A 24366-nucleotide genomic window follows, 5' to 3' on the forward strand; every position below is an offset into this window, starting at 1 on the left:
ATTTCTGTTTTCTGTAAAGCTACAGCTCTGCTTAAATCCTGGTATAATGTGTAAGGGGATAAACTGAACCCATGATTTTGCTGATGCCTGTATTCCAATCCATTCCCTGTAAGGGATGAGAGCTGTCCTCTGGGATTGCTCTGTGCCAGGAACACCACTGCATCAAGAGAGGTCCCTGTGGAGTACAGGCAATTGTTATCCTGGCTTATGACTTACTAGGAGTCTTCAGCCTGGATTAGCAGCACTTTATGCAATGAAATTGCAGCTTGGTTGGAAGAGAAAGTTGGTTAATTTTTCTTCTGAATGCTTTTCCAAGCATTTGAATAAAGCATATGTTAGCAGGTGGCTTTAACCACTGAGTGTAGAGTCCCCTCAGGTTTCAGTCACTGTAGGGTCATGATCCTGTTGGTTCTCAAGATCACCATAAAATTGCTGGGGAGAAGCAGTTGGAAACACTTGAATCTCCTGTGTAAAAATCTTTAAACTCCACCTCCCCTTAAAAAAAAATTATAAAGCCTTTCAAATGTGTTATTAGGGAGAACAAAAAAGCAACTAGACAACTGAGAAGTCATCTTCCCCCAAGCCCCTATCTAATCAGGGTTCATTTATGTTGTCAGCGAGCTTATAGTGCTTGTTTGCCTTTTGATCTGAGCAGCTACCTTGATAATTTCAGTAAAGAAGTCAGGGACACAGAGTTCCCCTTGTCATTCAAATGTATTTATTTTAAGGGTTCAGCATTTGAGGAAGGACTACAATAGTTGCCTGACTTTGGCCATAGATTGTTGCACAGGGAGCATGAGCTTTGTGGTGCTGTATTCCAGTAGTAATTATGTAAGCCTTAAATTTAAAACCAAAATGAAACAAATCCCACTCCCCTTCCCCCTTGTGAATATGATACAGAGGGGGAAATACCTGGTTACTCTTGATGCAGGGAGAAGAATGCTGTGCCTCCCAGGTTTGTGTGTTAGCTGAGCTGTTCTAAATTGCTTTGGGAGCTTGATGGCTCCTGAGCTGTGGCTCATTTGCTTTTCACTTCTGCTTTCCTCAGGAAGTGCAGCGGCCTATCAAGTGATTCACAGTGGAAAGTTTAAAGAGCAGAGTGGGAGCTACTGCATACACCAGCATGCCTAGAAGGGCAGAGGCAGCAACACTCATTTCTCTGGATGTGGGCATTGACTGCGATAGGAGCTACCACATCTAGGAGCCCAGGTATGTCAAGAGATTGTCTGTGAAAGCAGACGGAACACTGTGCAATATTGGCTGCCACTGGGGGTATATTTTGATAGGATTACTTTCAATTGGTGAAAGATTCAGTTGAAGTTCACTCTAAACTGCAGTGCAAAGACAGTTTTCTTTAGGAAGTAGCGGAATTCCTGTTTTCAGCATTTACAAATTTTTAGCTGTCATAACTGTGTTCATTCAAGAGTCATCTTGGCTGCCAATGAAAGGGAGTATAAAAGAATATCACACTGGATTTTTGGGACGATCTGAGCTGTGTGTTTCTGATAGTTCACACAATCCTGGAATTTACTAGTCAAGAAAAGTATATTAGAAAAAGATGATTTTTTTTAAAGCTGGTACTTCTAGAGCTAGGGGTCTGATATTTTTTCTAGTATATCTCTTGTTATCTGAACAATTGAAGTAAATAAGGAGGCCAATTACAGTCTTTATTTTTTGTTCATGTACTTTTGGAGATTAAAGATTGCCATGTACACTGAGCTAACATTTTTTAAAGACACTTACTGTAAAAAGGGGACCAATTTTGGCCTGAATTTTGGTATGAGACTTGATTCTCTTTTGGTCTTGGTGCAAACTGGGATTTTTTTACTTGAATGGGATGCTTCTATGAACTGCTGAAGGGGGTAATCACAGATAAATACAATTAAAATGTTATTAAAAAATAATGTTTGTTCAACTAGTAAGCTGTTAGTAACAGTATTCTGCTGGTCCTTCTGCCAGTTTTGGTCAGGCCTTTCTTCCCTTCTGTCTTTTCAGTCTGTAAAGATGTAACCACATTGCTGTGTGATTTCACACAAGCTTTATTTAGAAAAAAAGGGAAAATACGTGATTAAGTTCCATTTTCTCTCTGTAACATGACACTGCATTCTGAATGATGCTATCAGATTTATTTTGTTAGTCTTCACTTTTATATCTTTTAAAATATTTATTATTTAGATTTTACTTTTTGTATCATTGTGATACTTATCAAAAAGTATCTTCTCAAACTTAAGAATCAAAAAATTTACCAAAACTGAAATAAGCTATTAACTTACACTGAGGATAATAACAAGTGGTGGAGTGTACAATACACAATATATAAGACTTTTTCAAAATATCAAATTTATCCTTAATTCCAAAGATATTTGAATAATGAACTATGTGATTTTGTGGTAGGTCTAAAAGAGTAATTGTCCTGCCAGATGATCAGAAAATTAAAAGGATTTAAAAGTCCTAATCAAAATGTAGATGCAAGAAAAGGCTTCTAGTGGAAATAAAATATAAAGCATATTGTGCAAGTAGTCAACAGACTGATACTGGAGTGCTGATATTTAATCTGATATGGCTTTTGTAGTCTAGATAGTTGGAAAAAATACCAAGGAATATCATAATCTTCCTTTTGCTTTCATGTAGTTTTGGAGATTGAAGTGCTTCACATACACTTTAAATGTCTCACATAGCCTGTTACAAGTTGATCTTCACTAAGGAAGTTGTTTGTGAGTAACTGGTTGTAAGAGTTTCTGTGGAGCTGGAATGAACTCTTTCATTACAGGGATTCACAGAGTGAGCGCTTTGAGAGGCTATCTCTGCTTGCTTTAACTGTGGCACCAACAGGAAAGGCCTTCTCACTCAAGTATAAATAGAAAGAGAAAATTGGTAACCACATTTCCAGGGCCATGCAGTGCAGCTTAGGGAGCTGACTCATCAGTCACTGACCTTCGTTTGAGGCCAGTGGAAGCCCTTCATTTCACCTCTCCATGACTAATTTCACCATTTATAGAATCCCTCTGCAAAGCACTTTGGGGTTCTCTGTGCAGAAGACCACGGTGAGTGTAGGCACTGGAGTGAGTTACTTGTAAACACTGATTGAGGCTTAGCAGAGTAGCTTCCAGGGTGAGGGATCTCCTTGAGGAAGGGAATGGCTTTCCTATTTGGGATGCAAGTTGAGCCTCACTGAAAACATAACTGAACTATGCTCACTGCTAGAACAGCACCCAGGCTTTCTCAACCAACACACTCACAGCTTCAGGATGACTCAAGTGGGTCAAAATCCCACACCAGAGTTAAGTATAACATATGACAAATGTAACTCCCACACAGTCATGAGGAACAGAGTCTTCCTGTTTACTCTGTGCACTCACCACACTTTTTCTTCTCATAGGGCTTGTTGTCTTAATACAGATAATTAAGGAAAACAACAGCAGCAAAACAGAAAATGTTGTGGAGGTAGGAAGTTCCAGACTGACTGTTCCTTGGGGACCGATCAAAATTATATAGGCCTCCATCTCCTAGCCAAGGACAGAGTATGGGCTGTGGTAAAATAAGCTAGCCTGGGTGCAGTGTGAAGGACCAGCATTTGCATCTAGGCACAGATGTCTGCTGGGACCATCATTTGCAGGTGGTGTGGTACACAGCGATGGTGCACAGTGACAAGATAAATGCCCTGCCCTTCATCACTGCAAGAGTGTGGAAGTGAGACTGGCTCATCTGGCATGGAGTGGGCAGAATGCAAGCAGTAAGCTAGCTGTGTAACTGATGGATGAAGAAGGAAGAGAATCCCAAATGTTGTTTTAGTGTTGGCTCATAATTCTAAGCCAGACTCATAATACTGTCTTTTAAAATTTATTTCCATGTGTGTATGTGTTGGTAATGCAGATCTGACTCAGAATTTTAGTTACATTTACTTTTTTGGCATTTTTTTTTAATGGTGGAATAGCAATCAAAGAGACACTGTAGAGAAAGAACCAATTTCCCAGAAATGAAGGTAGATTACTGTTTTTCTTTGATAGGCAATGATTTGTTAAAGACTCTCTTGAGCTCTTAAAAAACGACATACATGGTAAGCAAAGTGAGCTACATTCATCTTGGTGACCACTCCCATCTGCCCACCCACCCATAATTTGTGCTGTTGTAGTCTTAGGAGTAGCCAGGCAATGACCTAGACTCCAGTAAGCAGATGGATGACCCTGATGGAAACTGGAGAAGCCTGATCTCCATTGTTGTCATGATGTAGGCTCAGTACAGCAGGGTGAGCTCACAGAGGCTGTGGCAAAGAAGTAGGGCTGAGTGAGCACCCAGAACACTAAGGATGAAAAAATGACTGTAAAGTAGATGAGATGACTTGGGGTTGAGATAAGGGTACCAGAAGGATTCCTCGATGTGTAGTGTAAGATGAAATTAAAATCATATTTTAATTTTGATGGAAATGAGAGTGCCAGAAGCACCATGCTCCTTCATTGTGGCATATCTGCTTCAGTTTACAGGATCAGCAAAACAAGCAGTGTTGTTATGAAAATACCTATTGTACAGAGCTGTATATCTGCCACAAAAAGAGCTGAATGTTGCTTCCTCTTTGGACCAGAACAGCTCTGTGAGGAATCTTTGGCTTTTCCACACAGCCACTATTCCAGATGGTCTTCAGCCCCACTCTGGGTGGGAAATATATCAGTCATGTGCAGCTAGGTTCAGCATCCACACTCAATGAAATCTGTAACTTGGTTCTTAGTTAGTGTTCTATTGCAGATCTGCTGATAGTAATAATTATAACTTTTACAGTTGGGGTGGCTGAAGGTAATAAGGGAGAGGACCTGCCTCAGTGGCAAAGCTAGGGCTGGAATCCAGATTTGTTGTGTGGTTTACTGGTTTGTTCTGCCAAAGCCCAGATGAGTTGTGTAGCACATGCATACATCTCATGGAAGAGAGCTTGTTCATGCAGCTGCAGGGCAGTAATGTTCTTGTCCAGGAGCAGGTTGATTTGCCATTTAATTGGAAAAAGTCAGTGACTGAGAATGACGGTTTTAACTGCTGGAGTTAGAATTTAGAAATATGGAAACAGTGTCTAATTTCTTGGGTGATTTGACTGGTAAGATGTGTAAATAACACAGTATATTTATTTGGTCTCATCTCAGCATGGACCAAGCAGCTGAACTCATGTGGCAGCTGGAGGAGTCATCTGACAATACAGGACAGCAGGAGCAGAGCCCTGATGATGCAGACACAGCAGGAGGGCTGGAGCAGCCTGCACACAGCAAGGATGAGCAACCCCACGGCAAGGATGAGCCACTGCAGAGCCATACCATCCTGTGGGACACTCTGGGCAAACAATTTGTAGAATATGAACAAGTGGCTCCATTTCTCATCCCAGAGGAGCAACAGAGAAGGCTGCTAGAATTTCTTCCCCTCTTCTTAAAGGTTTGTTCTCTTTATTGCCTTTGGTGCAGATAATAATTTGAGTTTCTTTTGCCTTATCCATTCTGTGGTCACCTAAACAGCCATTGTAGCTAATTGAAGCAGGATCCCTTTAGGTGATAAATTTCTATTCCATTGGGAGCCTCCTCTCCAGCGTGGCAGCACAAAAAGGCCTTGGCTCTGTGTGAGCCCTGCTCAGCAACAACAGCAGTATCTCTTATCAGCCCTGTGTGCAGCACAAATCCGAAACAGCCCCATTGAAACCAGACCAGCCTCTACCCCAGACCAAACCAGCACACTTCCCCTTCAAGGTCTATGGAAAACACATCCTTAATGCTTCTAGGGTATTATTCAGACCAATGAACAGGCCTTGCTATAGAAGATTACCTCTCTCAACTGCTTCCTCCTGTCTTCATAAGAAATGTATTGCAGGCTTTATATGAAATTCTTCCATTGAGGTTTTCCTACCTCAAATTTACAATTACAATTGAAATTCTTAGATCTCAAAGTTTCTAAGTTCTATTAGAGCTTTAGTTTTTGAATACCATGTAGTGAGCATGAAAGAAACAAGTTGTGTGAGATGAGACTATATACAGCTTCTTTATATTTACTGATTCTTAACTAAGTATGAATAGCAAGAATGTCTTTAATGTGCTGATAATTTTTGAAGGAAATTTTCAAAGAACTGAGAAAGCAGAACAAGGGTGATAAAAGTTATAAAATCTTGAAGTCTTAGGAATTAAAAATTGGGCCACATAGCAGAAAATTCTCACATGTCACGATAAGTAAGCAAATAAATGTTAGTACCAGTACTTTAGGGTCAAAGGACAGTTGCTCCCAGGAGGCAAGATGAGTATTGCTGAGGGACTGGCAATGTCGTGCATATGCATCAAGTGTTTCCCTCCTGTAGGGCTGAACTTCACAAGCCTTAGGACTGTGAAATCCTGATACTGAATTTCAGTAATGCTTGAAAAAAGGGGCTTTTAAATTCTCAAAGGAAACTTTGCTACTGAATATATTCATAATGGAGAAGTGATTTTTTTTCATTAGCTTAACACTTGATTTTATTCCCTAGGCATGAGATTCTTCCTCTCCACTTTTCTTAGATATGCTACTGGAGCTTTGCACTGCCTTGTAGGCCTTTAGGTCCAGAAGTGTGACTAGAGCATTTTGGCTTTGCAACATTCATTTAAGATTACATTCTGCCTTTTAGCTTTTAGTCATCATGTCCTTGCCCACATGACTTTTACTCCCTTCATATGCCTGCCTTCTGTTGGGTTGGGGAAATGCATCTCAGTTTGGGTGGTACACGTTGTGAAGTTCTTACAGAAACTACCCTGTTTAACAATGGGCTCTGTGTGAGCCTTCTCCCTCCTTGGAAGATTTTTCTCTTGCTTTTACTTTCCTGTTCTGATCATGCAGATGCCAATGCATCTCTGCCTTTTTGTTTGAGTGCTTTAGCTCTTGCTCGGCTGGGTGAAGAGAGGGGTCACCAAGCAGGAGACACCTGGGGTGCGGGGGCTCGTTATTCACTGCGGCTCCTTGATGTAGAAGGAGAAGGTGTGGGAGGGAAATGTCAGCCATCTGCTTGTGATTCAGGCCTGGGCTGGGAGTCATTTTAATGTGCCTTCTGTATCTTCCCTCTTGGTGCCTCAGAGAGTATCAGAATGTTCTATTACACGGCTGTTTCGAGCTAGCGTCTCTCCATGAACCATGGAATAGGAAGGGCAGATGGGAACAGCAGACACAGGGAACTTGTGGCAGAATCTTAAATATGTAGAAACAGGTTTAAGAGGAAGAAAGAAAAGAAGATTACTTTGATACCATATTATTTGAGTTTCCCCTCAAGGCAGACATCCTACAATGGAGTCAGGTTGATATGCTCCCAGATATAGATCTTCTGTAGGCTCAGACATGAATATGAAATTAATGAAATCTGTTCCTAAAGGAGAGTGTATTCTGAAGATTGGTTTTTAGCCCTCAGGAAGAGCACTGACACGATCAAATCAGAACCTTAGTGGCCTGTTTTGTAGGGAGACGGACTATTCCGTTCATCAGTTGCTATGAACTTTTGGTTACTGCTCTCTGCTATGTATGATCCAAGCTTCTAAAACTTATCCTTCTCATTCTGTTAGCAAAAGAGTGAGTATAGTGAGGCCTTTCTGAAGCGTAAAGAGGATGTTCCTCTTTGAGGAAGAGGGGCAGAAATCTTGCACTGCTTTCTTCTGTAAAGGGACATAGCTTAATGACAAACATTGTGTATTTTTAAGTGACTATAGGTTTCTTGTAATTTTGTTTGCGCAGCTTGCTTCTGCTCTTTACAGATATTCCTTCTGCAGTGGACGAATTTGTGGATCTTGCTTCTGCAACTGAGTGGTTCTGAAATTAACTTAGGATCAAAATCTGAAAAAATTAGTTTGATTTTAATATTGGCTGATTGATGAAAATTAATAATAGGCACACGGTGCACTTGCATTTCAGTGTTGTAGCACAGAAAGATGATTTGGGTGCATTTTACTTACTGACTGCAGTAAAATGATGTAAAAAGTTGATGCTTGCCTGGTTATTGAGAGGTCACTGACGTTTTGTCCACAAGCTGCCACCTGTGATGAAAGAAAAGAAATTGAAAGCCATGGTAGGGAAGGGAATAGTATTTGTGGAGGATCTTCATTTACGAAGAGTTGCACTGATTTCTTGACAGAAAGTAATATGGGATGTCTGATCCAATATTTTTAGGAAGACATGTAATTTTTCTTCCTTTAATCATTGGGGCTTATGGCATGATATTTCAGAGCTTCTAAAAGGAGGAAACTTTTGTAAATTTTGTGAGTTTGCTGAGGACAGAAATATCTCCGACTGGTCGTTAGAGGTGAATGCTGAGCTATTGTTAATACATAAATATGTGTATCATCAGAGATTTTATATAAAAGAATTGGCACCTGGTTCTTGAAGGCTGGTTGGGTGCAATAGTATTAGTCTGCTGGAATATTTTCTTTATTGATGTTGAATTTTTTCCCCCAAAGATAGGGCTAAGAAACATAAGAAGGGTTTGTCAGACTCAGGGAATCAACAAGTCTTCCTGTTATTTATCTAGTAAGTTTTGTACTTAATTGCTTGTCCATTCTTGAATGGTGAGTTATAAGCTTATAAATAAGTTGTTTATAAGCTTGTGTATAAGTTTGTTTCTTCAGGGCGTTTGTCATATTTTGAAAGGGGCTAGCATAATTTTTGATACAAATTAGTGACACAAGGTGTGACCAACATTTACACTGTTTGGAAAATACTGTAAAAGTAGTTCTCTAGTAGGTGCATTGCATGATTCAAAAGGTAGCTCCAGTTTGACTTCTGTATCCAAAGTGTCATATTCCTGTCTGTCTGAGAAATACTGCTTAATGGATTATACTGACTACTGAATTTTATAGAGGAATGTTAGCCTTGTGCTTCTTTATTTATGTTTATTCATTTTTGTCAATCTACCAAAGACATGATATGTCAGAGACTTAACAGTTGCACTTGGATTTCAGGCCTGGGAACAGTCGTCTGGAGTAATTGTATTCCCCAACATTCAGCTGTTAGCCAGTGAGGTTTCCAAGCTTCTGACTAAAGAAATTAAGAGGAACCTCAATGGAAAACCTGCAGGTAATGATCCCATACAATTTCCATTGGATCCACTTATTTTGGAAATGTGTGTCTTTCAGTTGTACTCTGCACTGGAAATAAAGGAGGACCAGGAAAATGGTGTGCAGCAAGCAAGATATTTTAGTAGGTGTGAGCTAGCACTGATTTGAGGTGGTTGCACTGACGATTTCGCCTTGTATGACATGCTGATCTTTAGTTTGGAACTCTTGTAGCTGGAAGTGTGTAATGTAGAATGCAGGTAAGAGTGAAAGAGTAGGTTGCACACTATTCTGAGGAGCTTTCTTAAAAATGAGAAAAACATTGCTAGCCACATAGGCTTTCCTGGTGGCTGTTGTACATTCTTTGTGCTGTCAGCTGCCAGGCTTCCTAAACTGAGCTGGTATTCTTGGTGAAATTTATCAGTTTGAAATATGTAGTTTGCATGAACTGAGCTTGATGCTGAATCAAAATAATTTTGTTTTTCTGATTACTTTAGTGGACTCCTGCTACTGTAGTTTTGTTTAATTTGTCAGATCTGTGATAGATAAATGCATAATGCATAGATAAAACATAAATGCAGCGTTTTCATCTTTGACTAAGGAATTAAAGTTTAATGTTTTTGTGATAACAGAAGAAGCTCGTCTGGCTTTGGAGCAATTGCTGAAGCAGAAAGGGGAAGCAGGAGATGGCCATTTGCTCCTGAAATCAGTGTATCTGCTCTCACAGACTGACTTGGTAAGAGAAAATACCACAAAGCATGTTTTCCATTTTATTTCAGAGAAACTCTGTAGGTGCAGTAGAAGACTCAAGTCTCAGTATTTGCATTATCCCTAATATTTTGAGTTTGAGCATGCCCAAGGTATACAGTTAAAGGATACACCACCAGGTTTGTAGGCCAGTCTTTTCTAAAAGATAGAAGTAACTATTTTGTGCTTTCTGATACCCTTTTAGTTTTGGTTGTCACATGGCTGGTTTTTCTAGTGTTTCACTGCTTCCCCTCCCCATTGTGTATCTTTTTGTATATTCTTTACCAGTCTAGTTTACATATAAGAATAGATGAATAGTTAGAATCTGTCTGGTAATAGAATGGTTGACTTTACTTTTCAATCCTGATAGTCTCTCACTTTGAAGTGTTTCACAAACTCTACTTGTAGAGCCATCCCAAATGCAGACTGGCATCAGGAGTACAGCCTGCTGGTGGCATCTGTGGTGTGTTTATCCATGACATTTAGTTAAACAGTTTGTGTTAGTTTTCTTGTTCAAAGACACAAAAATAAAATCTTACTGTCAGATTATAGTGGATATGTTCTGTATCATAAGGAGCTCTATAAAATTATATATACATATATATATAGCTAGTCACAACATGACGTTTCTGATGTGTTTTTCACAGATTTAAGACGTTGCCATTTTTTGTAGCACACATACTTACAAAACTTCATATCACAAACCTCATCCTTCTGTTAGTTTGGTGCTGATTTTTGTTATGACTACTGTGTGCCAAGCACACACACTGGGACTTCTCTGGAAGTTCTGTGCAGCCATAGTGAAGATGAGAGGAAACTAAGTATTGAGAAACACTGTGACGAAACTGCCATTTGCATTTATAAAACCTGTTATTAGAGGTGTGTGCAGTTACTCAATATGTTAAAAAAATGAAGGCATTATAGGTAAACTGCTGCTATTCTGAATCAGGAAGGAGTGGAGAATTCATGTTTGCATTCCAGACCTCTCTAGCTGCAGAGTGTCCTGGACAGTAATGGTAAAGGGGACACTGTCTGTCCCTGGCCTTGCTGTTTGCAGGTTGTGTACTTCACTGGCTGCATGTCTCCATATGCAGGACAGAGTGCTGCCAAAGCTGGAGTTCAGCTGGAGCAGGAAGTCTGGGAGCAGCTATATAAATACACAAAGTGTATTTAATTCTGCCAATGGACTTCACAGCCATGCTGTGTGACTGCCAGTCTTGTGTGCCCTAGAGCACCCATGAGGGCAAAATGCCCCAGTGGGTCTTTCATCTGCCATGGCTGTTCTCAGTGTGGAGGAACACAAGGAAACTGTGGTCAGCTGCTGGAGGAGCTGATTGTATTTTTCTTCTTAGAGGACTCTGTGGAACATTATTGGATCTGGACTCCCAGCTGCTCTGATGCAGTGCCTGTACCTGTTCTTTACTGTCCCTCTGAAGAAAACCAGCGATGATAGGGAGACAAGTGAGGATGATGCCCAAACTCAGGAAATGCTTGTTAAGGTGAGATGTGCGTTTGGGGGTTCATTTGCCCTGGGTACTCAGATGTTCACTTAGGCTCCTAGTTGTTAATTTGGTTCAAGCTGGCAAAAAATCTGTAAGCTTGGACTGCAAAATGTTGAATAAGCATCAGGAACCATATAAAAACTATCTCATCTTTTTTTACTAAACAAAAAATATTACTTTAACTGGGAAAATCCATTAAGAATGTCCTGGTGGTAGTTTTACTTCTTCATTTCGTTGCATCCTTTCTCCTGGCATTAGTATCAAACTTATCATCTCCTTCCCCAATGGATTTTTCTTCATCTCCTGGGTATCTCTAGAGTGTTTATTGTAGCTGATATTTGTTTGCTTTTCAGATAATGCTTAACATGTACAAAGAGGAACAAGGCATAGAGGAACTGCTGGCAGCTGATAAGCTTCAGTCATTAATTATAGCAACTTCTTCTCTGTGGGACCAGTGCAGCCACTCTTGGAAAGTACCTACAGGCTGTGTGCTAAGAACAATTTCAAAGGCTCAGACCAAAAACAGCATTGTGTATCTACAAGGTTTGGCTTCTTCTTTCCCCATTGCTCCCCTGGGAATGAATTACCAAAAAGAGTCTCCCCAGGACATATTACATCATCTGTAATCTCCCTTACAACATTCAGTAGTCAGCTGCAAAGCATGGGCTTGTGACTTAGTAGAGAGGAGCTTTATTTAGTACTGATAGTCATCTGGAAACTGAAGGATTGTAACATAAAAAACCCCTCCAAATTACAGGCAAGAGCCAATCCCACTTAATCACACTGACATAGGCAAGAGGAAGATGTAGTACTTTTTTTTAGGTTGTGTGACTCAGTCTGTGGGTCTGAGCCTCATGAACACTAAATACAAGATTGGGTCAGAGTAATGGTGTCTTTAGGGACAACAGCATGGTTGGTTAAGCCCTCTCTTCTTTCTAGGCTTTATTAGTTCAAGCAATTATTTTCTTATTAAGAAGTACAAAGGTCACAAGGCTCAATTTCTTAGAAGTGAAAAAATAGTTTTATCATGCACAAATTACCATGAGTATTCCATATCATGGAGTAAATGCATATAGATATTTTTATATTTTAAATCAAAAGACTTGGCTTCCCGAGTGAGATGGAAAGAACTATTTGGGCATATTTTGAAGCTGCCCTGGAAGGACTGGCCATGAGATTAGACAAGAAAGCTAGGCTTCATTTCTCAAAGCAAAATGTGTGTACCCCATTGTATATGCTTCATTGAGCAAAGAATGAATCTATGAACTCTGCACAGGATATGTGATTGACTTAGTATGAGACAATTAAATCTGTTAGTCTCTGCTTGCCTTGTGCTCAGACAGCTAGATTCAGTATATATGAATTTTGGTGATTTGCGGGGGTTGAAAGCTTATACTCCTGAGATTAAATTAGTTTCTGGTAGTAAAGCAAAGAAATGCATGCCTATTTTAAAGCCAACAATGCTTCTGAAATTAGTATGATATTCATATGTCCTCTTTTCTTTTTAGAAGAACAGTTATCTGACTCCTACTTTAGTGGGAAATAACTTCAAATTTGTTTGATTTTTGTTAGTAACTTTAAATTTGTTTGACTGTCAGTCCCTAAATACCTGCTGGGTTTTTTTTTCACAGCTGTTGACTGCATTAAAATAGCTGTTCAGAATCTCTTTACACTGGCTGATACTCTACCTGCTTGTGATGTGTGTGAAGCTGCCTGCATTGTGTTGTGCTTTGTCAAAGATTCTTATCCTGTATCATCAGCTTTATTGACAGAGTTTGAAAGTAATGATGGCTACCAGCTCCTGCTAAAAATTTTACTCAGGTAAGAGAGGCTTCTAGTAGGATTCTAAAGCATGGTAAAGCTTAATTTTCAGAATGCATAGTGGTCTCTTAAAATATCAATCACATAGGTAATTCTGTGTGGATGCAAAGCATTGCTATATTAGGAAGGGAAGCAGTGTGTAACTTTTACTACTTTAGCCATAACAGAAGGAGAACAGTACAGGGGAAGTTAGTTTGCAGGTGGGATGGGGACTTTTTGAACACAAGACAAAGGTTCATCAATTAGTTTACAGAGGATGTAGGTCAGAGACATTTGTCTCAGTGAAAGTGAGCTTTTAATCCAGGAATGCAGTCAGCTAGGGAGGGAAACACTGTGTCCTTGCTGTGCAAAAACAAGTGAACAAAATCTACCCAAACTTAAATCTGAGATGTTTACGTTCTTCAGAACTGAAATGAGCATAAACACATCAGGAAAAATCCCTACTAGTTATCCTAATCCAAATTAAAAAGCAGAATCTGTTGCTCTCCTTTGTCACCTTGTGGTGTTGCACCAGGCTGAGTTTCTTTAACATAATCTCAAGAGAGCATTTCCAGATATTTTTGTTTCCCTTCTGGATTTGCCTATTTTTGTAGCATTCATCCAACACTTTTGAAAACTTTGGTCCCTGAACAATGACTGGGGTGGGGAGGGTATTTTGTAGTTTGGATCAAGAGGATTGTAAATTGAATCATGAAGTCAAAGATATCTGTGAATGACTATGTCAGTTCATTATTTTTGAATGGCACAAATTTATTAATTTATGGTTGGAAAAAAAATTGTGTTTTTCTGGCAGTGTTTTCTTTAATTACCAGAGACTGTCTAGATTTCCCTTGTAAATAAACTGCATTGATATGCATATTTCTGATTAAATTCTAACCATGTTAGGGCAGGAAACACGGAATCCTTTTCCATAAGGGCTATGACTGTCCTCGTCCCTTTCAACTGATATAACTAGGCTGAAGAGACAGAAATAACAGATGCTCAGGGCTTCATTCCCAGCATATGCTGGCATAATGGAGAGTTCTTTCCAGATTGTTTCGTGTGAGCAGGTACCCTCTTCTCTGATGGTTGGAACTTTTTCTTTAGGTAAAAAAAGTCTTGCTAATAGCATTCTTTGAAACAGAGCATTTTCTCTATTTTGTTCTTTTTCATGTTTAGGTGAAACCAGAATATTTTTTTGTTTTCTTCAGAGATTTTTCTAACCTAACTGTATCAGTCTATTTCTCTGCCTCTAACCCATGCCCAGATTATGCAGTTTTCCTTAAGAATTGACCCATCTTAGAATTACAGAATAAGATGATGTGCTAAACTGTTCTCTGTCCTTTGACAGACTGTCACTTCAGTCTATGAACCATGGCAAATCTGGGGTTACATTTCAAACTATTTCCTTACTTAAGAGAGACCTGCAATCTTCATGTCTGATTCACAAAGCTCTGGCAATATAATATTTTTCTGTTCCTCAGGGATGAGATTTTTCTGTTATTTATCTCAGTTAGCTAGTCCCTTATCTTGCCAACCATATGTCCACCTTTTTATATTGTGTGTTTTAATTATATGAATTCTCACAAAGTTTAAATTTTTATCCTCCAAATCAGACTTGTTTTGAGTTAGCTTTTTTTTTAAGGACATATAATGGGACTAAGTTAAAATATTTATCTTCCATTTGTTAACAAGACTCTTTCAGTGTCACTTCAGTTTCCTTCAGTCTGTAGGTTTTGTTCTGATTCAGTATGCCACTATGGTGTGGGTTAGTCTGTGTAACTCCTATGTGCTCCATGCCTGATGATGTACCCAAAGTGTTTCATAATTATGGCATGAATACATGACTGTCCTGAGTTTTATTCCTAGATGTGAGGGTTTGCAGCAAAATGAAGGAGACCCTTATCTGGATGAGATCTTGGCCATGCTGACTTGCCTTACAACCTGTGGAAAAACTGAACTGAAAGTTTCTGGCAATATTGTGCACCCACAATTGCCACACTTTGATTTTGAACGGACACAGTCTTCTGGTACGGTGGTGTATATGTGAGTGTGTTTGTGTGTATATATACCTGCACATGTGGCTGGGTAGAGGGGTCATAGGAAAATTCATTTTGTGTCTTAATATGGAAGAAAGGAGTATGATGTGGCATCTTCAGATCTATGTGTCAGTGCTGCTGGAGCCTGAATGCCACCTACATCAAACTGAAATGACCATGTTAGCTCTAGCATTTCATCCAAGCTCAAGAATATACCTCCCCATCACATCTCTCATGTCTGTTGCTCTCATTTCCACTTTCAGATGATCTAACATTACAATTAGGATACTTGTAGAGAGATATTTTTACATGAGTGCCATGTAAAAATGATCTCTCCTGGGTTTTTTCCACACAGGAATGACAGTGAAAAACCTCCAGCCTTTCCAGGTGCTGCAATCCATTTTCCAGAGAAGTAATGATCAGCACCTGTGTGGAAGAATCTTGGCAGCAATTGGTACCATATGGGCTTGGGACAGAGTGAACTTCTTTCTTCTGGAATGGACACTGCAACCTATCAACCAATTCACTGACATCATTCACTTCAAGCCACCCCCAGTCCAAGTCCAGTTCTTCAGACTGGTGGAGTCCATAGTCCTGAGCCTGTCCTATGTTCCCCATGAGATTTTGAAGAAGGTTCAGTGTTTGATAAAGGAAAACATAGTGCCATTCTGCACCTTAACAGCTCTCCAGTGCCTTCTCAGCATGACCCAGAAGGACCTGTTATTTAGTGACATTTTCCGAGACTCTGGGCTCTTAGGCCTACTGCTGGCACTCTTGAGGAAGGAAGCCAAGATCTTGAGGAAATCAGGTACAGCTTAAAGCCACTCACAACAACCACTGAAGAAGGCAGATCAATAGGAATAAATAATCTTTTTCTACAGTAAATTTATGTATTTTTTCCATACTGAGTAGCTAGATTTTGTCTTCAAGCTGATTGGCCTAAATTTGGCACACAAGCTGGGTCCTCTCTGAAATCTCTGCTGTTTGTTTTTCTGCTCACTAGCCTAGCCTAAACAGCTCTGGGATTTTCTTTGCTAGTGTACATTGAATTTTTCTGGGTGGTACCCTTCAGCCCACACTTTTAAACAAGTCTTAATTTGGGGTTCTCTATAATGCAAGCTTGAGATGGGAGCAAGAAAAATACTTCCTTCCATTTCTTGTATAATGTAACATAACTTTTAATATGCTGACAGCTGGAACTCCTCTGCCTAACCCGAAAGAAGGCACTGAGAAGGAATTAAATGTTGTGATGCTGAAAATGGTGGCTGCCCTTACAGCAAGGTCTGTGAGGAACACGGGTAAGGAAATACACATGACTGTGTTACCCTTGTGATATCTGGGGGTAAGTGGCCATGGTCTTAAGGAGCACAAACAAATTTTCAGACTTTTGTGCTTCAGTGAAAAATGGAGGAAAAAAGCAAGAAGTGTAGGGATAACTGTGTTACACTAGAAGGAAATATGACAAAGGTATTCTCATCCTGAATTATAAGCTTTGCCCCCAGTAGTCAGCTTGTTTCCTTCATCCATGGACATGCTCCTGAAGTGTTTGTATAGAGCTAGCTTGTGGAAAAAGTGTGTACTTGACTCTTGTGTATCATTTGTTCATCCAGATTTTCTGCCATTATATCTGTCATTTGAAATCTTGATTGGATCAGGTGCATGCTGAGGAACACTCCTATATTTGTGTTATAGCTAAGAATTTATACCTGTTTGTAGGGAATCTTGTGGAACACAGTAGCACAGGAGTGAATGCTACTGAATACAGGAATCCACTCAATTCACTATGGAACCCTAGAATCATCATGTTTGCAGTGTTTTGCATGGTGTAAATATATTTTTGGAAATCATCAAAATTTCCCTTCCTAAATGAAAGAGATGCTTAAGCTGAAAATAAGGTGTCTTTTTATTCATTATTGTATTGAGAACTTGTCATCTCTGATGATTGGAAATCATGGTCATCCAGTCATTTTATCCCTAGCTGTTCTTGTGCCATTCAGTTTGTGTCATCTTTAGCTTAACCAGCTGCTCTTACCTGTCCTGCTGTATTTTTAGAAATGTGGAACTTCACACCAACACTGAAAATCTCCCTGTAAAAATTACAAGCAAAGGGTAGTTTAACTGAAAAATGACAATGTGTTTGTCCCTAGTTGTTCTGAAGGACTATGGAATGGTGCCGTATATCAAGATATTTTTGGATGATGAGTGCTACAGGAGTGCTACCCTCAGCATCTTGGAGCAGTTATCAGTCATCAATTATGAAGAATATATGAGCATTATTATTGGGGCCCTCTGTTCTTCCACTCAATGGGAACTGCACCTGAAACTTGATCTTCTGAAGGTAATAATGTGGCTTTCACTTGGACATTGTTTTCTTGGGAACCATCTGTTTTCAAGATGTAAAAGCAGAAGAAAGAGCCAAAAGCCAACTCTAGTTTATGGTGACTTGGGCACTTTGATTTTTAGCAATGCCTGTGTGGTGAATACCTTCACTCAGTATCAGATTACAAAGTATTTTGAAGACATAAATAGTAATGCAAGAGGGAAAAATGGAAATGCTAAAGGCACAATTGTATGAGCAGTTCTATACAATGTGACAGAGAAAGGAGAAACAAATGTGAATGAAAGATGTGAAGCAGCAAGATTGGAAGAGTCAGGAAAGGCATGAGACTAACAGCTTCATTCAGATAAGTTTCCAAGATTGAAATTTTGCTGTCCTTAATTTTGTCATTTCTCACAAACACGAGTGTAAACACATGTAAAAAGAGATGAGGCAATGGAAAGGAAGAATTTTATGAATGTTTGGAGGAAGAAACTAGAACTGGGCATAGCCTCTATTAACCCCAGAGTGTCTGATCCTAAGCAAAGAAACAGAGGAAAGAATCACGGTGCTTTATTTTGGTTTATAGGTCATAGACATCCAGTTGAAAAGCAGCACTCTTGTAATCACTGATTTTAGAATGCAGCACTGTGTAAGCACTGCTTTTACAATTCAACACTATTGTATACGCTGATTTTAAAATTTCTTTCTACCTTCTCTGACAAGTGTAAATGCAATTCACTTTCCCATACAATATAACAACTGCTTCTATAACAAAAGAACCATGTTATTAAAAAAAGTTAAAAGGATGAAGTTTATAGCTTTGATTTGAAATAGTAAACTTTAACAATACCTGTGGAAAAGTTGAGTATGGTGTCCAAACTAATATGAAAATAAATGCAACTTCAGTGTCTAATTTTGACAAATGATAACTGTATTAAAGTATAATGTAAGCAAATGAATTTATTTTCTTTATCCATTGGGACTGTGATTGTGTTACACACAAATTCAGATTGATTTGCTAATGTATATTTAGCTGTTAAAGCCTGAGTCCAAATGCAATTAGCATTGCCGTATTCCAGTGTGGCACGTGGACAATTATGAGGAATAACAAATAATGGAATGTGCAAAATAAATTCTGTTAGCAGTAACTGAGTTAGGGGATTTCCAGCAGACATCAGTTTTATAGATTCAAGACAGAGGAATACTAACTCATAGGTGATTAAATTCTAACTGAGTTAAAGCTGGGGGAAATGTGTTTACTGTTGACCTACTCTGGAATGTGTTAAAGCCATCCTGATAACTTCAACTCTAAATTATTAAATTTACTCCCTGTTCAGAAGTCTCTGCCTGGTTTGATACATTATCATACAAAATTGAATGACAGTAATAGAGTGCCCCCTCCCCCTTCAGTTCTCACAGTCCTAGCTCCTGTTACAGGCAGATATATTTCTGTTAAAAACTGTTCCTCCTCAGGAGGCTGTGAAGTAAAGCTTTTCCATTGGATATCTCTTGGGGAGATCTAAATATGAAATTAACCCTTTCCAATGTGCAAAAGTACAGCATCAAATTTGAAAAGTCCCTGTACAAAATGAATTGTGCAACACCTCAAAAACTTGGGATCAATTATATTCAAATGCAGTCGACGGTTTCCTTGCAAGCTCCTTTTTCTCACCAATTTTATTTCCACAGCTCTTAATAACTTTTCCAGATTTGCTTTAAAATGGCAAGCCCATAACATTAAAAATTGGAAAATAGTTTAAGTTGGGTTTATATATGTTATATTGTCAAGTGGCATTCACTTATAACGTGCTTTAATCCTATTGAAGTTAGATAAAATCTAATGACTTCATTGTCTTGAGATCTTACTTTTTATGGCTTTTTTCCTCTGAAGTGTTGTGCAAACTTTAAAAATACCTTAGCTGAGAAAAGATATTCTTGTCTTTCTTAATGAGGAGAGCCTGCTGCTTGCAATATTCTTTATGCCATCCTGTGTCACTGGGTTTTTTTTGGAAAGGGGGTTCTCAGTCATATGAGCAAAAGTTTAGTGTGGGTTCTCATGTGCATTCAGGGCTGCAGGAAGAGTTGTCTGTAGAGAGCTGTCCCTTCCTGCCAGTTTCCATGTGAGAGTATTTACAATTTAATCTTTACTTGCATTTATCTAGGGCAAAAGCAGATTTCTTGAGAGAGTCTGAGAAGACTGGTAAAAGAACAGCCAAAGATATGAAACTACCTCTGGCCAAAGTGACTAGGATTTGTAAAGCAGGAAATTTGATTTCTTTGCTTCCTCCTGTGAGCACTGTTCTGTACCTGACTGCTTTAGTGGCGCTTAAGGGTGCATTCAAGGGTTGGTTGTATGATTCACTGGGTATATGGGGAAAGGGAGAAGTTGTGCAGTGATAACCTTTATTTTGACCACCTTCCCCTTCCCCCTCAAAGAGTGAAATTTTGGTCAAAGAATTTTTGTGCAAACTTGTGATTTTAAAGTATTCTAAAGCTTCTTTTCCCCTTGATTTAAGTGCTTCTTTTTTTTTTTTTTTTTTTTCTTTCTTCCCAACATTTTTAGTCACTCTTGAGGATACTGGAGAGTCCCAAGAGCCATTCAGCTTTCAGAACCTGCAGTGGATTCAACGGGCTCCTGTCCCTCCTGTCAGACATGGAGGGTGCACTGCAGGACCCTCCATCTGGGCAGTGGGCAGCAGTTGGGCAGAATTGCATCTTGGAGCTGGTTTTCCATGCTCTTCAGGGGATAACTGCAGCCCTGCACCTAGACCCTGTCAACAGCACCTTCTTCCAGAGGAATGGCCTCTTTGAAAAGATGGCAGAGGATCTGGGATCACTCGGATGCTTCTGGACAGGAGGGAAAAAGCCAATTCCTGTGAGCCTTGAGAAGACAAGGACATTTCCAGAATTCTTGGATGCAGCACTCTGTTCTTCACAACCTCTCCCAGAATGGCTAAAAAACTGCATTTGGATTCTGAATTTTCTTGATCACATGGTCAAAGGAACCCTCCATCAGGAAAGCTACTTTAAGGAGAGGAAGCCAGGGATGGGAGAAGAAGCAAGAGATGATCAGGAGGCCCCCCAAGCTCAAGAAGAGCATCCTGTTCCTTTCAAAAGACCAGTCAACAAATTACCTGCCTCTGCCTATATGCTATGGGGGAACCCTGAAGAGAAGTAAGCCTTTATTTACTACAGGAAATAGAGTACTAAGGCTGATATGTGCATTTTATATGGTAGCAAACTGAGGGAAGGTGTGATATAACCTGCCAAGGGTAAACAAACCAGTTCAATCCCAACTCCCAGGCCTCCAGGCAGTGGAAGTCTGGAAAGGTTTTGGAAAGGTAAATGATAAAAAATTGGGGTATAAGGATTTAGTGCATCAGTAGGACACAGCCCCAAGAGCTGCAGAGTTTATGTTGAAGATTGACACCTGCAAACTGGGAGCAGGAATGGAGTCTTAGAAGAAGGTTGGTGGGACTTTAATCTTGTGCTTACTCACTGCTTGAACCTGCTCTGATCAATTTTGACTTTTTCAATTATGTGGAAAGCTGCTTCCAGTCACTTGATACAATGAAAATAAAAGTTACACTAAAGTATTTTAACATGCATGTGTGTCCAAGCACGGGTGCAGACACACTCTCATTTATTCATGTTGAAATAGAGAAAATTGGGAAAGGAACAGTCATGCTGCCTACCTCATTGAATAAAGGTTTATGTCAAAACATATATCCTTGGTAGGAAGGGAAGACTATACCAGAAATCAGCATAGCTGTCAGCTGTCAATCTGTTTTGAAGCACCTGCATTTTGTAACTCATGAGATTTTTCTGTCTATTCATTTTTCTCTAGCTTTATCTTGAATCTCAATCCTTTTATCAAATTTGTTTCTGATTGGAGTTATGCTTAAAAAGGCTAAGTTGATAAGTGTGAGATTTCTTCAACCCTTACTGTAGATTATTGCAAAGTCATCTTCCAATTTACAGACCAAGACATGATGTCTGCCACTCATAGCAGCAGTCACTGAAGTCAGCAGAACTCTTTTCCCTGAGTACTGAAGCAGGCTGAATAAGCATTTCTGGTTATAGTTATACTTGTTTAAAGCAAGTAAAAGTGTGGTGGATTTCTTTGTTCCCTGTGCAGCAGATTTTACCATGTTTACTCCATGTTTACTCCTTAAGTTATACTGGAAGTTTCTGATTAGTACTCAGTGCTGGGGAGAGGACTTGGTAGCTCAGGAGGAATAAATGCTCTTTGCCAAGCAGATCTTCCTAGCCTGATTTGGAAGAACATGGGTCTGTGTGTGTAGAGGACATAGAGGGTGGTAGTTGTGAGAAGTACACTGTCTGTTGTATGGATGTTAAGGGAGAAAGAGTAGGTTGGGGCAATGCTGAGAGGGGTGTGGCTCTGTCTGTCTTTCTGAAGTTACCAGGACTGAAATGAAGAAATGAGCAAGGCTTCCTATCTCCTTGTGTTCTTTTGCCTGCTGAGATGTGATGTTGTGCAGTAACTGCAGACCACTGCGGAGATATTAATCCTGAAAACTAGGACACTTTCAGTTCACAATGTCTGTCTGATTTGGGGTTGTTTATTCTGGGATGTGAAGGCACAAAAGGAAGCCAGATCAGCTAGGGGAGGTTGAAGACTGTCCATGACAGCTGTATGCAAACACAAAAGAGGAACATGTACTGGAAAGCTGACAATCTTCAAGCTATACAGCCTGTATCCTTTTCCACCAGTAAATTTTATGAAAATAAAAATAAGAAATCCCATAGTTTCTGAAAGCCTGTTGTTCCCCTAGTGCAACTTCCTCTTAGCTGTAATCCACACTCACACTTCCTCCTGAAAGGTTTCAGGCAGCAGCTTGAAAGGAGGAACTTCAATGCAGTCAGTGTAGGTGGCCTCTGATACCCCATCTTGCAACACATATTTAATATTCCCAAGGAGGCAGGGAAGGGAGGTGATCCTGCAGGAGCCTGTGGCTAATACATAGCAAAGTTAGTATTTTAATGCTGGATAATATTCTAGCCCCTTCCAGTGTCTTGTAGTCAATGATGCAGCAAACTTCTGGGAATTGACTCTGTCCTTCCCATCTAAAAACCAGCCCTCTGTGCTCCTGCAGTAATGTTTGAAACACCTTTTGTGGCAGATGGGGTCTCTGGTTATCCTTTTGTTCCTGGTGATTGGACATAGCCTGCTGCAAGCTGTGTTAACTGAGGCTGATCTCCTTGGGAGGGAAGCCCTTCTTTGTGCCCACCCCAGCAGCATGGCTGCTGCAGCTGCTGTTACCACAGACAGCTCACTGTGCTAATGGCTCTTCAGGTTCTTTGTGACATCTCATTTTGTACCCAAACCCTCTTATTTATCTTATTTAAGTAGCACCAGTGCAGAGCAGATTTGCAGTTCACACCATGAAGCTGATGAGATAGATGGAGTGGAATCACAGGGCTGATTGGATAGCCCTGGGGTAGGAGTGGGAGACAGGGGCTGTTTGCAGAGGTGAGGAGTACAGGAACACAGCTTTTGTACTAAGACAGGCCATAAAATGAGGAGCACAGAGAATTTTTATTATTCAGAATATTATTCCTAAAAACCCTTCTTGAGTCTTGTTGCCCTTCTCTGCACACACTCCAGCACCCTGAGGTCCTTGCAGTGAGAGGCCCAGAACTGGACACAGCACTCGAGCTGTAGCCTCACCTGTGCCAGGTACAGGGGCAGAATCACTCCCCTGCTCCTGCTGGCCACACTGGTGTTGATGCAGGCCAGGATGCCCTTGGCCCTGTGGCCACCTGGGCACACTCTGGCTCACCTGGGCATGGGCCAGCACACCAAGCTTGTTTCCAGCCAGTAAGCTTTCCAGCCATGATTTTGTCCCTATTGATTTTAGTGAGCTGGGATTATTCTCTTCTAAGATGGTGTGGGTTTTCTCAGGGAGATGGGAGGAGAGTGTATTTTCAATGTACTTTTTTCTGTGATATTTAAAAGCTTGCCCACCTTCATGTCAAGTACAGGTCTATGTACCCACATTGAAACCACTGCTGCAGCAACTCTTTATATCAGACCTGATTTTGATTTGTTGCACAGAAAATATTGCAGAAGAACAATTAATTTGAAATTATCCTTCCTGAGAGTGCAGTAAAAATTATTTGTCACTGTGTGGCAGTGTGCTACACACTACTCCCTGTTCTGCTGTATCAGATGAGCCTTTTTGGGAGTGGCTGACAAACATGTTTAATTGCAGCCTTTTAACCTTTCTTTACATCCCTTGTAAAACTTTTTTTTTTTAATGATTACTCTTATCCTTGTACCTTGTGTTTTATCCAGTTCATAAAGTATTATACTTTATTTTGTCAGTCTAATTACAGCCATAAGATGTTGCCTTTGCTTTTCTTGTGAGATCTGCTTGGGACAGATGTTTCTGACAGTGCACATCACAGCTCCAGTTCAGAGGTGCACCCAGAAATGCTGATGATACTCTAAACAGGATGAGCCTGTAGTGCCTAAGCTAGAGTTTTTACTGTGCTGTGGGTTCATCTTTGAGCTATATCTGACCTCTAGCCTGCATCATGGCATTAGCAGATCTTCTCTGTGATGTTTCTGATTCCTCAGTTCCTTCTTGTGCCTGAACATAAAAAGGTTCTAAGTGGCAAAAATGAAGACTTGTGGGAAAGCTATTCAATTTTACTTTATTACTTTAGGCAAATTCTAGTGTTGGAAGGGGAGGATGGCATACTGATTTCATCAAGACTGTCTCACCTTTGCTTATTTCTGTTTTATTTTAAAGTACTAAGGATACTGTATGACTCAATTTATAAACTTCTAGAAAATAAAAGGATAGCACTGGTTGTGGACTGATGCATCAGTGATTCCTCTGGTTGTCTGTTTTCTGTTCTGCAAATACCTTCAATGGCAAAATTTGTTTAAAGAGGCTGCCTCACAC

At 39.9% G+C, this 24366-nt stretch overlaps 1 protein-coding gene across 1 annotated transcript in view; it reads left to right on the top strand.

Annotated features, from left to right (window-relative positions):
* Positions 1 to 1105: 1105 nt before the first annotated feature.
* WDFY4 (WDFY family member 4) overlaps positions 1106 to 24366 on the top strand; it is a 112280-nt gene continuing 89019 nt past the window's right edge. The window contains exons 1-12 of the mRNA XM_058810186.1: positions 1106 to 1209; positions 5127 to 5409; positions 8931 to 9045; positions 9656 to 9759; positions 11123 to 11269; positions 11626 to 11815; positions 12904 to 13093; positions 14942 to 15102; positions 15467 to 15919; positions 16305 to 16409; positions 17259 to 17449; positions 19995 to 20605. Coding sequence (XP_058666169.1) covers positions 5128 to 5409; positions 8931 to 9045; positions 9656 to 9759; positions 11123 to 11269; positions 11626 to 11815; positions 12904 to 13093; positions 14942 to 15102; positions 15467 to 15919; positions 16305 to 16409; positions 17259 to 17449; positions 19995 to 20605 — 2549 coding nt within the window. The 5' untranslated portion in view covers positions 1106 to 1209; position 5127. The remainder of the gene's footprint in view (positions 1210 to 5126; positions 5410 to 8930; positions 9046 to 9655; positions 9760 to 11122; positions 11270 to 11625; positions 11816 to 12903; positions 13094 to 14941; positions 15103 to 15466; positions 15920 to 16304; positions 16410 to 17258; positions 17450 to 19994; positions 20606 to 24366) is intronic.

Source organism: Ammospiza caudacuta, chromosome 9, assembly GCF_027887145.1.
Source record: "Ammospiza caudacuta isolate bAmmCau1 chromosome 9, bAmmCau1.pri, whole genome shotgun sequence".
Taxonomy (NCBI): Eukaryota; Metazoa; Chordata; class Aves; order Passeriformes; family Passerellidae; genus Ammospiza; species Ammospiza caudacuta.